Source organism: Physeter macrocephalus, chromosome 5 (assembly GCF_002837175.3).
Source record: "Physeter macrocephalus isolate SW-GA chromosome 5, ASM283717v5, whole genome shotgun sequence".
In the NCBI taxonomy this organism is placed as follows: domain Eukaryota; kingdom Metazoa; phylum Chordata; class Mammalia; order Artiodactyla; family Physeteridae; genus Physeter; species Physeter macrocephalus.
The window spans coordinates 5,461,184-5,475,908 of NC_041218.1; the positions used below are offsets into that span (position 1 = coordinate 5,461,184).

The 14,725-nt window shown below is 50.8% G+C and overlaps 1 protein-coding gene across 29 annotated transcripts in view; it reads left to right on the plus strand.

Annotated features, from left to right (window-relative positions):
- KMT2C (lysine methyltransferase 2C) overlaps positions 1-14,725 on the plus strand; it is a 298,083-nt gene that overhangs the window by 281,002 nt on the left and 2,356 nt on the right. For 24 of the 29 annotated variants that reach the window (XM_028489535.2, XM_028489534.2, XM_028489539.2 and 21 more), the window contains 12 exons: positions 482-660; positions 746-882; positions 1,750-1,999; positions 3,183-3,322; positions 3,748-3,855; positions 5,221-6,340; positions 7,299-7,435; positions 8,234-8,376; positions 8,613-8,781; positions 12,414-12,530; positions 12,883-12,956; positions 13,301-13,409. In XM_028489535.2, the coding sequence (XP_028345336.1) occupies positions 482-660; positions 746-882; positions 1,750-1,999; positions 3,183-3,322; positions 3,748-3,855; positions 5,221-6,340; positions 7,299-7,435; positions 8,234-8,376; positions 8,613-8,781; positions 12,414-12,530; positions 12,883-12,956; positions 13,301-13,409 (2,683 nt within the window). Of the gene's footprint in view, positions 1-481; positions 661-745; positions 883-1,749; positions 2,000-3,182; positions 3,323-3,747; positions 3,856-5,220; positions 6,341-6,895; positions 6,989-7,095; positions 7,278-7,298; positions 7,436-8,233; positions 8,377-8,612; positions 8,782-12,413; positions 12,531-12,882; positions 12,957-13,300; positions 13,410-14,725 lie in introns of those variants that run through there. The other 5 variants (XM_028489541.2, XM_028489559.2, XM_028489554.2 and 2 more) reach the window with 4 other exon arrangements.

A 14,725-nucleotide genomic window follows, 5' to 3' on the forward strand; every position in this document is an offset into this window, starting at 1 on the left:
TTAAGAGAAATGAAGGCCTTTGAAGCCGTAACGGCCAGGTTTCCCCTGCTTGCCACTGTAAGCAAGCAGCAGCCACAGGAGAGTTCTGTGCGCGCGTGCCCGGGTGTGTGGTGGACTGCTCTTTCCTTTTTCAGCCACAGGAGTGTCCCCTAGTCTCAGTGGTCTGGAGCTTTGCAAAGGTGTGAGTATCCATTCTTTCTACGCTGTGTTATAATCTGAACGTCTTCCTCCTTTGGCAGGTCTTTAAACTTGGATGCTAAAGCTTTAGTCAGAAGGAAACATACCATTTAAATTACTTTATAGTTAAACGTATCTTTTATTTTTTTCCCAAGAGATTTCCTGTTTGGCCCTGAACTGAATCTTTGGCTTCTCAGGTTATTGTCACCGTCCAAAGGTCACACACGTAGACAGGGCTGGGCTGGTGTGGGAAGCCCGCGGCGGCGGCCTTGCACCTGCTGATGTGCGTTTATTCTGCTCCCAGGATACAGGACCATGGGGGCGACCGGGATACCCCTGACAGTGTTGTGCCCTCATCCTCTCCTGAGAGCGTGGTCGGCGTGGAGGTGCGCAGGTACCCAGACCTGTCCCTGGTCAAAGAGGAGCCTCCGGAGCCCGTGCCGTCCCCCGTCATCCCGCTCCTCCCGAGCAGCGCCGGGAAAGGTAGGGGCGCGGTGCTGTGGGAGGGCTGGCTAACGTGAGTGTTCAGAAAAGCTGTTAACACTCAACTCATCCTTCCTTTTTTAAGGGTTGGAGTCTAGAAGGAATGACATCAAAACTGAGCCGGGCACTTTATTTTTCACGTCACCTTTTGGTTCATCCCCGAATGGCCCCCGATCGGGTCTCATATCTGTGGCAATCACTCTGCATCCTACAGCTGCTGAGGTAAAGATGGACTGGCTGTTGGGCGTTGTAGAATATTACCCATTTCTAAAGGAGTGTCAGGTGGCTCACAGTGACACGTACAGCTGGGTCATCGCGGATAGAGATTAAAGTTAGGGCTTGGCTTAGCAGTCCCTTCAGACATCTACGCGGCTGTGAGTACTAGAAATTGATCTCGGCCTCAGTCGAGACGAAAGGGGCAAATTGAAGCCGGAGATCTCATTTTTTTACTAAAGAATGTGTGTGGTGGAGAGCTCTTCAGAGAGCTGCTAACTATTTACACGTAGAAAATTAAGCAGTGAAGCACTCTGTCAGCAGTGAAAGTTCTCCAGAAGCACGGCGTTCAGGTAGCAGCTGCTCCTATCCAACACTAGTACGTGGCTGAGGATTTTTTTAACTCTTAACTCTTGATGATGCTTCATTGGCCACCGGAGTCGTAGTCCGTTGACGGGGCGTTTCGGTCAGCAGCAGAGCCTGACAGTGGCATGTTCTCGTGGGCTGTGTCAGACTTCTGCCCGGAGCTGGGAGAGTCCACTTGAAGGAAACTGCTGACCAGCTGTAAAAACCATGACAAGGTCTAACTCATTCCTCGAATTAAAATGTCTAAGATAGATTAATGTTCTCTCGGCTATTTAACATTAGTTGGAATCCCTGCAGGAGGATTTCTGTATAGGCAAGCTTTGTTTGGGTATTGGCCCATTAAAACCCTCTCCCCCGCCACCCCAAGACTCTTAAGTCTAAATAAAAACGGTTGGACTTGCTTGAGGTGGATGCACCGTGCAGGTAGCATTTATCCTAATGTGAGTTTTTCTTCAGTGGTTCTCTGTTGCCTTCTGGGTGGGTAATGCAGCATTTGCAATTTTGTTTTAGAACATTAGCAGTGTTGTGGCTGCATTTTCCGACCTCCTCCACGTTCGGATTCCTAACAGCTACGAGGTTAGTAATGCTCCAGATGTTCCATCCGTGGGTTTGGTCAGTAGCCACAGAGTAAACCCAGGTTTGGAGTATCGACAGCGTTTATTTCTTCGTGGGCCTCCACCAGGATCTGCAAACCCTCCCAGACTAGCCAGCTCTTACCACCTGAAGCAGCCTACTGTGCCCTTCCCTCCAGCAAGCAATGGTGAGCTGGTTTACAGTTTGTTCACCCCAGATCCATTCTTGATTCAAAAGTTACGCCGCTTCTCTTTAAGATCTCGCTTTGATTTTAAGGGAGTGACGGGTCACGTGTTGGCACGCAGTCCTTGGTGACTTAAACCAACCCCCCCACCTCCACCCCCCTGCTGTCTTCTGAGCTGTGACTGACCCTTTAGTGCCTGGGGCCTTATGTCACACCCTCTTGTCAGCGCTCTCCAACCTGCTTACCCTGGAGCCGCGTTTGTTCTCCTGCGGCCCGCGCCTCCCCTCCCGCTTAGCGCTGTGTCACACTGTGCAGATGAGGCCATCTCTGCCCGTGTTCCTCTTCCCTTCCCTTCTGCGGCATCTCCGGGGCCCCTCTCTTCCGTAGGTGCGCTCACACCTTCCCCATCGCTGAAAGGTGGGCCCGTTCCTCGCACCTGCGTGGCATCCCTCCCCTCCCGTCTTCCTCGTCTGGCCGCACCCTCACACCTCTTCGCTCACCGGTTTCTTGGCCGTCTTGTTTCCGTCCTCACGTGCTCTTAGAGCCCAGCCTCTCCCCACGTCTCGCCCTTGAGCCACGCTGGCAGTTGCTAGCGTTGGGTTTGAACTCTCGGCCTCTGGCTGCTCCGTCACCCTTGCTCTCTCCCCCTGCTTCTCCCTTCTGCCTTCATGGCCACGCGAGCGATGTGCTCTGAGATCGTCACACGCTTTCCAGTCTGCGTCCTTGCTCGCGTTTTTATCTCGGCCCTGGAACTTCTTCATCCCTCTTCAACTTTCCAAATCACGCTCATTGAAGAGTCTCGTTCACATACCTCTTCATCTTTCGTAAGAGATTTCGTACCCTCTTCACCCTGGAGCGAGAGTATTCTCTCTCCCCCGACTCACTTTGCACTGAGACTGGAGACGACCCTCCGCGCGTCCCGGTTTCCCTCCGCACTTCTCACAGCCCAGCGTGTTGTCCCAGCCGTGTGAGAAGGGCTTCCTTGCTCTGTACCCCAGTGTCATGCACGTAATAGATGCCCCGTAACCATTGCTTAGAAAATAAGATTTTTATTAATTACTAAAGACTAGCGTGTGGTAAATTAAATGAACCATATTGCAGTCAGTCGGTGCAGTACAGCTTTACACCCTGGACCCCCCTTGTTAGTGGTCGGCTTTAGTCGCTAATGAACGTCTTTTGTCTTTAGGCCTTTCTGGGTGCACGGGCACTAGTCACGGTGTCACAGAGAGTGCGGCTCTCAGGCCACAGTGGTGCTGCCACTGTCACGTCGTCGTTCTGGGCCACGGTGTGAGGAAGCCGGCCAGAGACGCGGCCTTCGTGAGCAAGGTACTCGCACGTCCCTTGCCTGGCCCCCGGCTCCCCGCCCGCCCCCGCCGCGCCTGGGCAGCGCCCCCTCCTGCGTCAGGAGGGGTTGCTCCTGGGGCTCCACACACGCCTCCCCCAGAGGTCGCCATCAGCATACGTTTCATGTGCTTGAGCTTAAAACCAAGGAGCTACAGCAGCCTGTTCAGGGCGTCCGATGAGAGCCGCGTATTTTTAAACGGTGAAATGTGGAAAGGAAAGTTGATTTCTGCAAATGGAGTTTCTCTGTGGCTAAATTATTATGCTAGATACTGGCTCGTAGTTTCCTTTTTACTACTTTTAGGATTGCTGCTTTCACTTTGAACAGAACAGACCCAGCCCCGTGCAGATCTTGTTCTTATTAGATCCCGACCTGTCGAGCTCCCCACACCTTTCTCTTTGCTTTTCAGGGGTCCCGAGACAGCTCCAGCAGAGCGGAGAAGGACATCGTCTTCTGTAGTAATAACTGCTTTATTCTCTATTCATCAGCTGCACAAGCAAAAACCTCAGAAAGCAAGGTAAGATGGGGACAGTTTCAGTCAGCAGTCTGCTTGGAGTGACGCCTGTGTTTTGGGGGCGCGTCTGCCTCCCCCACCCAGAGCTCCCCCCAGGGAGTCTGAGCTCTAGACGCTCCCCGGGTTGGGGAGGAGTGGTTGGTTGGTCCAGGCTGTTACTGCAAACTAAGTAACTTCGGCTTGTTCAGCAAGAGTGGGCAGATTTGAACTATGTCTTAAAAGTTCAGAATTGAATAGAACACTACTATTAAAATCTGTAATTTTACTAATTCAATTACAAATATCTTAATTTAATTACAGCTATAAAGTATTGCTTTAGTGATCTTGTCCCAATGGAAAAACCTGTTCACAACCACAATTCAGGTCTATTCATGTGTTTTGGGGGAAAAGTATCTGTCTTGTACCAGGTTGGAAAAGGTCTATTTGTTTTTTTGTGTGATTAAGTGTATCTTTGAGTGTGTAGCTGAGGTGGACGATACGTTTTTAACCGTTTGCGTTGAAGGAAGTTTTTCCTGTGCTGTGATAGTCAGTCTCGCCTCCCTCCACATCATTGCTCTTGCATCTTTCTCAGAAGAATGTTCTGGAGACTCTTATTTTTTTAAAAAGGCGGTAGCGCCCAGTGTAATAAAATTCAGGCTACTTGCCAAATAAATTTATACTTTAAAATATATCAGCCTAGATGAGAGAAGGAATTTTTTTTTTCCAGCACATAATTTATTGAGTCCGTGTGCAGTGTCTGCCTGCTTCTGGATTTTCTGTGAGGCGCGTCTTTTTTCAGAGCTGTGTAGGGTGGGGGTGCATGAGAAGGTGGGTTTGCTGTTGATTTGGTTATGACGACACTTTGTATCTAAAAAACCAATGGAACTTCTGTCTCAGCTCAGCCCTTTCAGTAGTTGGATGGGAACCGGGCAGCCTCTGAGAAAAGTCAAATATGATTTGTTTGTTGACGGGGGACTTCTTCCCCATCTTTCACACGTATGCCAATTAATTAAGCCTAAGATTAACAAACAGGAATTTCAGAGGGTGGGAAGAGCTCATAGAAAATTATGATCCAGAGTTCTTATTTGGTTGAACAAAAAGCCGTTCCGTCTTGTAAATTAAATTGGCTCCTGTGACATGAAAAGTTTTAAGAGCAGAATACCCTCCAGCGTTAGGGCTTTTCAGAGAACACGCTCTCTCTCTGTCGAGACGCAAGCACCACGGGCACGCAGCGTCGACCTCCGTTGTGCGCCAGTCCTCACCTCTTACTTTACAGACCCAGAGCCAAACACCCTGCTGTTGGAACCCTACTGCTTGGCTGCTTGTAGCAAGAATTGCTTTGTGGGGGCTTTGGAATTACTCTTTCTCGTGTTTCTTTTTTTTGTGCAGGAATCCGTTCCTTCATTGCCACACTCGCCTATAAAAGAGACGCCTTGCAGAGCATTTCATCAGTACAGTAACAACATCTCCACTTTAGATGTGCACTGTCTGCCGCAGCTCCAGGAGAAAGCTTCGCCCCCAGCGTCACCGCCCATCACTTTCCCTCCTGCTTTTGAAGCAGCCAAAGTGGAGGCAAAGCCAGATGAGCTTAAGGTAACGGTCAAGTTAAAGCCTCGGCTAAGAACTGTCCACGGTGGGTTTGAAGACTGCAGGCCGATCACTAAAAAGTGGAGAGGGATGAAGTGGAAGAAGTGGAGCATCCACGTCGTGATCCCCAAGGGGACCTTCAGACCCCCCTGTGAAGATGAAATTGATGAGTTTCTGAAGAAACTGGGCACTTCCCTGAAACCCGATCCCGTGCCCAAGGACTATCGGAAGTGTTGCTTCTGTCACGAAGAAGGCGATGGGTTGACAGATGGACCAGCGAGGCTGCTCAACCTCGACTTGGACCTGTGGGTCCACTTGAACTGTGCCCTGTGGTCCACGGAGGTGTATGAGACCCAGGCTGGTGCCTTAATAAACGTGGAGCTAGCCCTGAGGAGAGGCCTGCAGATGAAATGTGTCTTCTGCCATAAGATGGGGGCCACCAGCGGGTGTCACAGATTTCGATGCACCAACATTTATCACTTTACTTGCGCCATTAAAGCACAATGCATGTTTTTTAAAGATAAAACTATGCTTTGTCCCATGCACAAACCAAAGGGAATTCACGAGCAGGAATTAAGTTACTTTGCCGTCTTCAGGAGGGTCTACGTGCAGCGTGACGAGGTGCGACAGATCGCCAGCATCGTGCAGCGGGGAGAGCGTGACCACACCTTCCGTGTGGGAAGCCTCATCTTCCACACGATCGGCCAGCTGCTTCCACAGCAGATGCAAGCGTTCCACTCTCCCAAAGCGCTCTTCCCCGTGGGCTACGAAGCCAGCCGGCTGTACTGGAGCACGCGCTACGCCAACCGCCGCTGTCGCTACCTGTGCTCCATCGAGGAGAAGGACGGGCGCCCCATGTTCGTCATCAGAATCGTGGAGCAAGGCCACGAAGATCTCGTCTTAAGTGACACCTCACCCAAAGGTGAGGCCCCGTCTCTAGGCTCCGCCGAGCCAGTCCCTCCAGCGTTAGGCTAATGAATGTTTTATGTCAGTGTTTCCATGGTTTTTCTCAACGTCTGTTTCATATTTTATCACAACGGGTGTGGATTCTGCATTTACAAATGCAAGTCTTAACTTCTTTGTATTGTCATACCTTGCTGTCTTTTTCTAAACGCTTGCTAGAATTGCTCTAAATCAGAATATATATTCCAACAGAATTTATAAAATAAGTAGGAGAATGATTTGCAGATAAAGGTTGCCTGTCACTTACATTGGGGGACCCTCTTGTTAATGTCACCTAGAAGGTGGGAACCGTATTTAAAGCCATATTGTCTTATCTCAGGAGCATCAGATATTAAACAGATTTAGAGCCAGAAATGAGACTTACTTTCGGCCTCTAGGGTTAAGCCTAGATTGTCATTTTTATTGATGTAGAAAGTGCTGCAGAACTGCTTTTTTTTTTTTTTTTCACGTTTAGCAGTTTTTTTTTAATATGAAAATGCTCTAAAGATAATTCCAATGAAAATATCAATTTCAGATTTTAATTCTGAGAGGAAAGGATATATCTACAGATACTACTTAATTGGATTAATCATTTGAAAATCTAATATGCTGCTTGGCCAGCATGAAAGTGAGTTAACTACTTGTACGAATTTCAGTTATATTTAACTTTCTTTTCCACTTCTACTGTTTAATTTCCTTAATGTAACATATTCTTTTCCCTCACACTTCATAAAGTCTTTAAAACTACTGCCATCCGATAAGCAGGTAATATACCAGGCTCGTTAGATCACTGCCCATGGGCTTTACTTGGATCTGGTAAGTCTTCTTGAGTGGTTGTTCTTCGTTTCTTTCTTGTTTTTATACTGTATCCTGTTTTCCTCTCTATTTAGCTAAGAGCAAGTTTGTCGTTTAAAAAATGACTTTTTGTCCGTACGTAGGTGTTTGGGATAAGATTTTGGAGCCTGTGGCACGTGTGAGAAAAGAGTCGGAAATGCTGCAGCTCTTCCCAGCCTACTTAAAAGGGGAGGATCTCTTCGGCTTGACCGTCTCTGCGGTGGCGCGGATCGCGGAATCAGTGAGTGCCGAGGCCGGAGAGCCACCCCCTGTCGCACGACGCACCTTACTTAACACGGGGCTGTCACTCTCACAACACTTCAAGGTAGTGGTTTTGTCGGGGGTGAACTCCTGTCGCTCTGAAAGAAAACGAGACATCGGTGAGTCGTAGGTGTCTCCGTGCTCACTCGGTGAGGTAGCTCACCAGGCTCAGCACCCAGCGTTAATGGCCACTTTCCTGCCCAGGGCCCAGGGTTGGTCACCAGAGCGCAGTTGGATTTCAGGAGCCCTTACTGTCTGACGCCTGCTTGTTACAAGCACGTGTGCCAATGAGTCTGCACACGGCGCTTTTGGAAAACCGCATGATTATAAGGTGTTGTGTTCAAGAAAAAAGTCACTGATGGGTTTTCTTCAGAGAAGTCGCGGACACCCCGAAAGCCACTTGAGTACTGTGCCCAGTTTCTTCCTTTGGTGGAGCCCTGCCTAAATGATATGCATCTGTCATGTCTCCAGAGGACAGTGCCCACAAGAAACATATTCTAGAAAAGACCTTTAACACGAATGGTTTTAGGAGTTAACCTTAAGTTACCAGCTGTACTCCCAGGCCCCCGAGGGTGGTAAGCGCATCATACATAGTCAGGTTCTGAGTGCAGGCTGCTTCTGTTAACATGGCTTGAAAGAGCCTCTTGTTACCGACATTTTGAAAATGTTGACAAGTGATTTTCATGGAATTCAAGTTGGGCCATCCTTTGGCCGGCTCAAGATCGCCTGTAGTCTTGATCAGGGGAGTTAACTTTTCGTTTATTTTGCTTCTTTCCAGCTCCCTGGGGTTGAGGCGTGTGAAAACTACACCTTCCGGTATGGCCGGAACCCTCTCATGGAGCTGCCCCTGGCCGCCAACCCCACAGGCTGTGCCCGCTCTGAACCTAAAATGAGTGCCCATGTCAAGAGGTTTGTGTTAAGGTATTTTGTTTTAACTTCACATAGTACAGCCCAGGGTTTCCAGGCCTCTTAGGGGTTTTCTGTGCTTGATCTGTCTGCTGCTTCCAAACCCTGCTGCCTCTGGCTGTGTCTGTGCGGCCGCGCCAGCTAGGCGGCTTTCCCTGTGTGTGCTGTCAGTGAGAACCTGAACCAGCCGGGCCCCTCAGAGGTGTCTCCGCTCTCCCTTTGTGTCCCCGTCGGCGCGCCGTCGCCCGCAGGCCTCACACCCTGAACAGCACCAGTGCCTCCAAGTCGTTTCAGAGCACGGTCACCGGGGAGCTGAGCGCACCTTACAGCAAGCAGTTCGTCCACTCCAAGTCGTCCCAGTACCGCAAGATGAAAACCGAGTGGAAGTCCAATGTGTACCTGGCCCGGTCTCGGATTCAGGTGAGTGGGGCTTGGCTTCTGGGAAGAGGGGAGATGGGCTGGGAGGGTGCTGGCGTCCGGCACATGAGGCAGGAGACCGCGGGCCGCAGGGAGAGAAACTCCGTCAGCCCGGGGCGCCGACTGCTCCGTCCACGGTCTTGGAGGGCGGATGCTTTACTCCCTCGTGTGGCAGGACAGCTTCTGGACACCCTCTCTGTACGTCTTGACGAGAGCTCACGGGACGCGGGGAGCGCTGTACCTTCCACACGCGGGGTCTGCGGCGCGCTCACTAGGGCTCTTTCAAGGCACTTGTGAAAAATACAAACGAAAATAGTTTCAAAAGGTGCCCAGTTTCAGAAGCCTTCTCTTCATGAACTCATCGTGTAGTTTCTGATGGATAGATGGTGGAACACCTTACAGGTAAACAGCCATCTCTAGGCTAAGCATGTAAATTTTCACCTGTGGTCACACTTCCTGAAGAAACAAATGTCTATGCGGCATCTCCCCTTGGAGGCCCAGGATGGAGTTACAAGCTCTCACACTGCCAGCGTCCTCCGTCTCGAAGGCCGATCACCCTCCAGGCTCTTCATATCGCTGAGCAGTGTCACCATCTACTAATGGAGTGTGCTGGCCTCATTGCACCAGGCCCAGGGCTTCGTCAGTTTCTGCCGCCTCTCCTCCTCCCTGAAGAGTCCCCTCAGTCCACTCCCACCTCTGCCCCGTTCTACCCACCCATCTCACCTGCAGGCACCGGTGCAGGCCTGCCTGGCCCCCCGTCCCGTCCCCTCAGGAGCCAGGGTGGTCCCTTCAGGTATAACCTGACCCACACGTGGCCTGTACTCATTGACGTTCTTCTTTCTGTAGAGACTTTTAGGGTCTTCTCTTGATGCTTGACATTTCGAATTTTTACCAAAGTGGGCCTGGGTTAGGGTCATTTTTATTTATTGCTTTCCCCACTGATGAGCCCTTTCAGCCTGAAGCAGTGTGGCCATCAGTCTGAGAAATGTTTTTGTATTAATTCTTTTGCAGATTCCTACCTCTGTTTCTCTCTGTACACAAATATTAGATCCCTGAGACCCGGGATCTCACAGTGTGGACCCCAGACCATCAGCACCGGCATCACCTGGGGATTTGCGGGCTTGGGGTCCCCGGCCTTACTGAATCCGGCCCCTGAGGCGGGGCCCGCAGTGGTTCTGGTGCCGCCAGAGGAGGCTTCTGTCTCAGGTCTAACCTCCTGCTGTGGCCTCGTTTCTGGGTTCCTTGTCCTTATTCTGAGCTACTTCTCCTTTATCTGCTGTCTGTGCTTTCTGCTCTTGGTTTTTTTATCTGATACCTTGTTTTCATATCACTAATGCAGGGTCTTTCTGGTCTTTTTGCTGTTGCCTCAGAAATGGAGCCTCAAAAGATTCCGCTTGTGACAGTGGCGTCTTCCTCGTCCGCTCAGTTACTTCCCCGTTTAAAATGTTCCCAGACAGCTCGTTCACTCTGACCATTCCTGGTCTTCAGTCTTGGTTTTGCTCCCTTACGTCATGTTAAGGGTTTCTTAACTACCTGCGTTCAGTCTGTCACCTTTAACCCGAAGCGTTTTTGAGAGTTTTTGATGCTTGGTCACCATTTTTCTTCCTCCATCCTGTCCACCTCCCTTCCATCCACCTCCCAGGTAATCATGTTAATGACCCCAGTAAGTGTCCTGTGTCTTTTCCCTGCTACTGTCTTAACACTACCTGCACATCTGTGTGCATATGGAAAAGTGGGGTTGTCTTATCTACACTTTTCTGCATCTTCCTTTTCTCGCTAATGTTTACACCCTGTAGAACAACTGAGGTAGCTGTAATTCATCCTCTTTAATGGCTCCGTGATGTTCCGTGATGTTGGTGAGCTCTAATGAATGAGGCCGTCCACTGCTGATGAGCCTGTATTTTGTTTACAGTTTTTTCCCACAGCAAACAGTGTTGCCGTCAATATCTCGTACAAATATCCCCACGTACTGGTAACTTCACTTCACTGGTGTGTAGGCCCCGAAGTGAGACTACTGTGTTAGCAGTACATGTACTTTTCATTTTAGCAGACGTTGCCTGTTCTCTAAGAAGGCTATAATTGCCCACTTCTTCCTGCAGTGGTAGCGTTACCACCCTTTTGTATTTTTGCCGGCCTGTTAAGTGTAGAGCGACAGTGTCACCTCAGTTGCAACTTTCCGTGTTTGCCATCTGGGTCTGCTCTTCTGTGAACTGCATTTGTCCGTTTTGCAGCTTATAAGAACTTGTACTATTAGGCAAAGGATGTTTTGTAGGGGAAAATACCTACCAGAAATACCTACCAGAAAATATGGTACGTTTTTTCCTGTAAGAGTTTTAATTTTTATGCAGTCAAACGTATAATTTTCTGTAGCTTCTATTCTTGGTTAAGACCGTAGGTTGCGTATGTACTTTCTTAGATTTTTTTTCTTTCAGGAATTTTATTCTTTATGTTTAAGACAAATTTATTTTTTTTCCATTGAATAACCAGTTGTGGAAGCACCATTTAGTATTGGGTTGGCCAAAAAGTCCGTTGGGGTTTTTCTGCAAGATTTGTGGAAAAACCCAAACGAACTTTTGGGCCAACCCAATAATGTATATAACCCATCCATATTAAACTGAATTTTAGTACTACCAAACTACTGTACATTAAGTTTTCACGTGTGCCTGGGTCGATTTGGATTCTCTGTTCATTTCCACTGATCTTCTTGTCTCTTATACCAAACTGTATTCATCTCCATACAGATGCTTTCTGTGTGTTCTAGTTTGTTCAGCTGTGAGTCTCATCTGGAATTGAACAGATAAATTGCATAAGTGGTTTTTTCCAGAAGTTAACTCACTTCACATACCAATATCTCTAACAGCAGCACACCCTGTACTGTGCGCTCCCCGGCGGCGCTTGGGGAGGGCTGTGTCTGGTGGGGATCTGGTCGGTTTTAGCTGAGAATGTGCAGAAGCTCAAGTTATCACAACCCCTAAGACTTAGCCCTGTTTCTGTTCTGTAAGCTTATTGTTACGTCAGGTCCTTTTAGAAATGGTGGGATAAAGTAAATAGCCCAAGTCGTTAGCCTGTTGAGTTGGTGGGATCTGGGAGCGATAATTACACACAGGATAAGGTAGCCAGACAGAAGAAGTGCTCAGCCAGCCAGCAGTATCACTTGGTAAAAATGGCCTAAGAGTTCAGTGTCAAAAAGATACAAAAACAAGGGCTTCCCTGGTGGCGCAGCGGTTGAGAGTCCGCCTGCCGATGCGGGGAACACGGGTTCGCGCCCCGGTCTGGGAGGTTCCCACATGCCGCGGAGCGGCCGGGCCCGTGAGCCGTGGCCGCTGAGCCTGCGCGTCCGGAGCCTGCGCTCCGCAACGGGAGAGGCCGCAGCAGTGAGAGGCCCGCGTACCGCCAAAAAAAAAAAAAGATACAAAAACAAGGTAGTGGTATGCTAGTTTTAGGTGAAGGGATTGTCCAGTGTTCAGGGTTCAGGTGAGGGTGTGGTCAGTGAGAAGGTCAGGTGAGTTCAGGTGGGGTCTTCAGTGTGGCTTCCTCCGTGACCCAAGGGTGGTACCTTTGTGCGAAAGAGGCTGCAGGCCAGTTGCCCATGGAAGCCAAGTGGTTCTGAGGTGTGTACACGTGCGTCTCCTCAGGGGCTGGGCCTGTACGCCGCTCGGGACATCGAGAAGCACACCATGGTCATCGAGTACATCGGGACCATCATCCGGAACGAGGTCGCCAACAGAAAGGAGAAGCTTTACGAGTCCCAGGTGAGCGTGGCACCCCTCCTGTGCCGTCTGACAGCCGCGGCGCAGGGCTGGATCGGACCGTCATGCTGGTGGAAGTGCAGTGTCGAACAGAGCCACGTCTGGATGTTTTTGTGTTTTCCTCCTGTTTTTTCCGTCGGTCTCACTGTCTGCGAGGATGTGGCTGGATTGATGCGCCTGGCTTCACAGGCCACCCGCCAATGTGTTGGTTCCGTTCACAGCTTGTGGACGTCGCCTGCCGGGCTGGCGTGTTGTCCCCGCGAGTGTGACCAGGGTGCGTGGCGGCGCACGTCCGGCTTTGCCCCCCTCACGTGGACGGGAGCGCAGAGGGGGTTCTGACCTCTTTCTCTTTCAGAACCGAGGCGTGTACATGTTCCGCATGGACAACGACCACGTGATCGATGCCACGCTCACGGGAGGGCCTGCAAGGTGAGGGCGGGGGTCTGCGCGGGAGGCGCCATGGGTCAGTGCGCTCGCTGTGGCCTTTCAGTCATGGAGAGAATTTTTATTTAAAATTGTATGTTTGGGACTTCCCTGGCGGTCCAGCGGTTAAGACTCTCCGCTGTCCCTGCCAGGGCCCCAGGTTCAGACCCTGGTCGGGGAACTAAGATCCCACAAGCCGTGCAGCCAAAAAAAAAAAAGTGTGTATATTCTCTTGATGGACAGATAGAAATGTAATTAGAAAAAGTTTTCCCTGTGAGCTGAAAGGTTTTTTTTTTTAAAGCTTCTTCCAAAGTCTTATAGTAAGTAGTTTCTGAAACGGCGGCTTGCAGGTACATCAACCACTCGTGCGCGCCTAACTGCGTGGCCGAGGTGGTGACTTTCGAGCGAGGACACAAGATCATCATCAGCTCCAGCCGGAGGATCCAGAAGGGAGAAGAGGTAAGCGCAGGGCCGCACCGTGCGGCCCCCTCCCTGCGGGCGGCACCCGAGTCCTCCGTGCACGTAATCTGCTCAGCGGTTTGTAGTCCTTCGCTGCTAGCAAGGCCCTCGTCCTGGAAGGTCAGCCTCGGCCACCCTGCAGATCTCGGTCCGACGGTCCTTGTCCCGCAGATCCCACGTCCCCACGTCGCTCGTGTGAACGGGCTCCCTTCAACCCCCATGCTGTCCGCTTGGCTCAGTGACCCTCTCTTTAACGTGCCGCCCGTCGTCGAGCTCGTGGCCGAGAATATCACGGGATCGGTGCCTCGTGGTCCCCGGGGTCGTCGTGGCTCACGGGAGGTCACCCTGAGGCTGTAGGCGGCCAATCTGGGGGTGCCCCGGGGGTCCCCACGGCTCCTCTCACACTCAGGGCCAGTACAGGCTTACAGGCTTTTCTACCAACAGATTCTTAGACAGTTTGGCGGTCTCGTCAGGTGCTCTTTCCCTTGCTCCACGGATTACGTGGGCCCAGCACGTCGCCCGTTAGGATTGTTATTAGTCTCGATCGCCTTGTTTACGTTTCCTGACTCTGTCACAATCGTGACGAGCGCGCCTTCCGCGGTGCGCTCCGCGCCTGGAATCGGGGTGTCCTGGGAAGCGGCTGCCACGCGGTGCGGGTTCCGTGGGGAACCTCCCCTGTTCAGGGAGGGAGGCGCCTGAGGCTCTTTTCTGGGTTTGAGCCCCCAGCCCTACGTGAACAGAGCTGTGAGATTATACTTGTATTCTTTGGTCATCTTTTTGGAATGTGCTCTTTTTAAATCAAGAATTGACCCGAGGCCTGTTTTGCACATCTCACCAGCTTGAGTAAATTAGAGAAAGTATGTGAGGACCCCAGGGTGGTGTCACGGCGTGGGGACAGACGGGGAGGCTCGGCAGCCCCACGCCCTGCTCGCGCCCCTCCGAGTGGGCCGCGTAAGCCCTCCAGCCGGTACTTCGCCTTACGTACAAGGAGAAACACTTCCTCGTGGAGTTCCTGTAAGAACTCAGTAAATACCGGTGTGTTCCCTTCTGGTGTAGAAGGGAAGTCTTTGCAAAGACTGCCCCGGGGTATTTGAATCAGAGGGACCTTGGCCGTGTCAGCTTTCTCAGGGGTCGGGGTCCCGGGGTGAGGCTTACACCGTGGGAATCACGCAGACCGCCGTCCACCCTGACAGCAGGGTTGATCTGAGATATTAACGATAATGCGGTTGCGCCTCAATAGAGCAACGTCTTTTAAATATTCTTGTACGTGAGGAAAGATGGAGGAAGAAGGATGTTCGCAGGCAAGAGCGATTCGT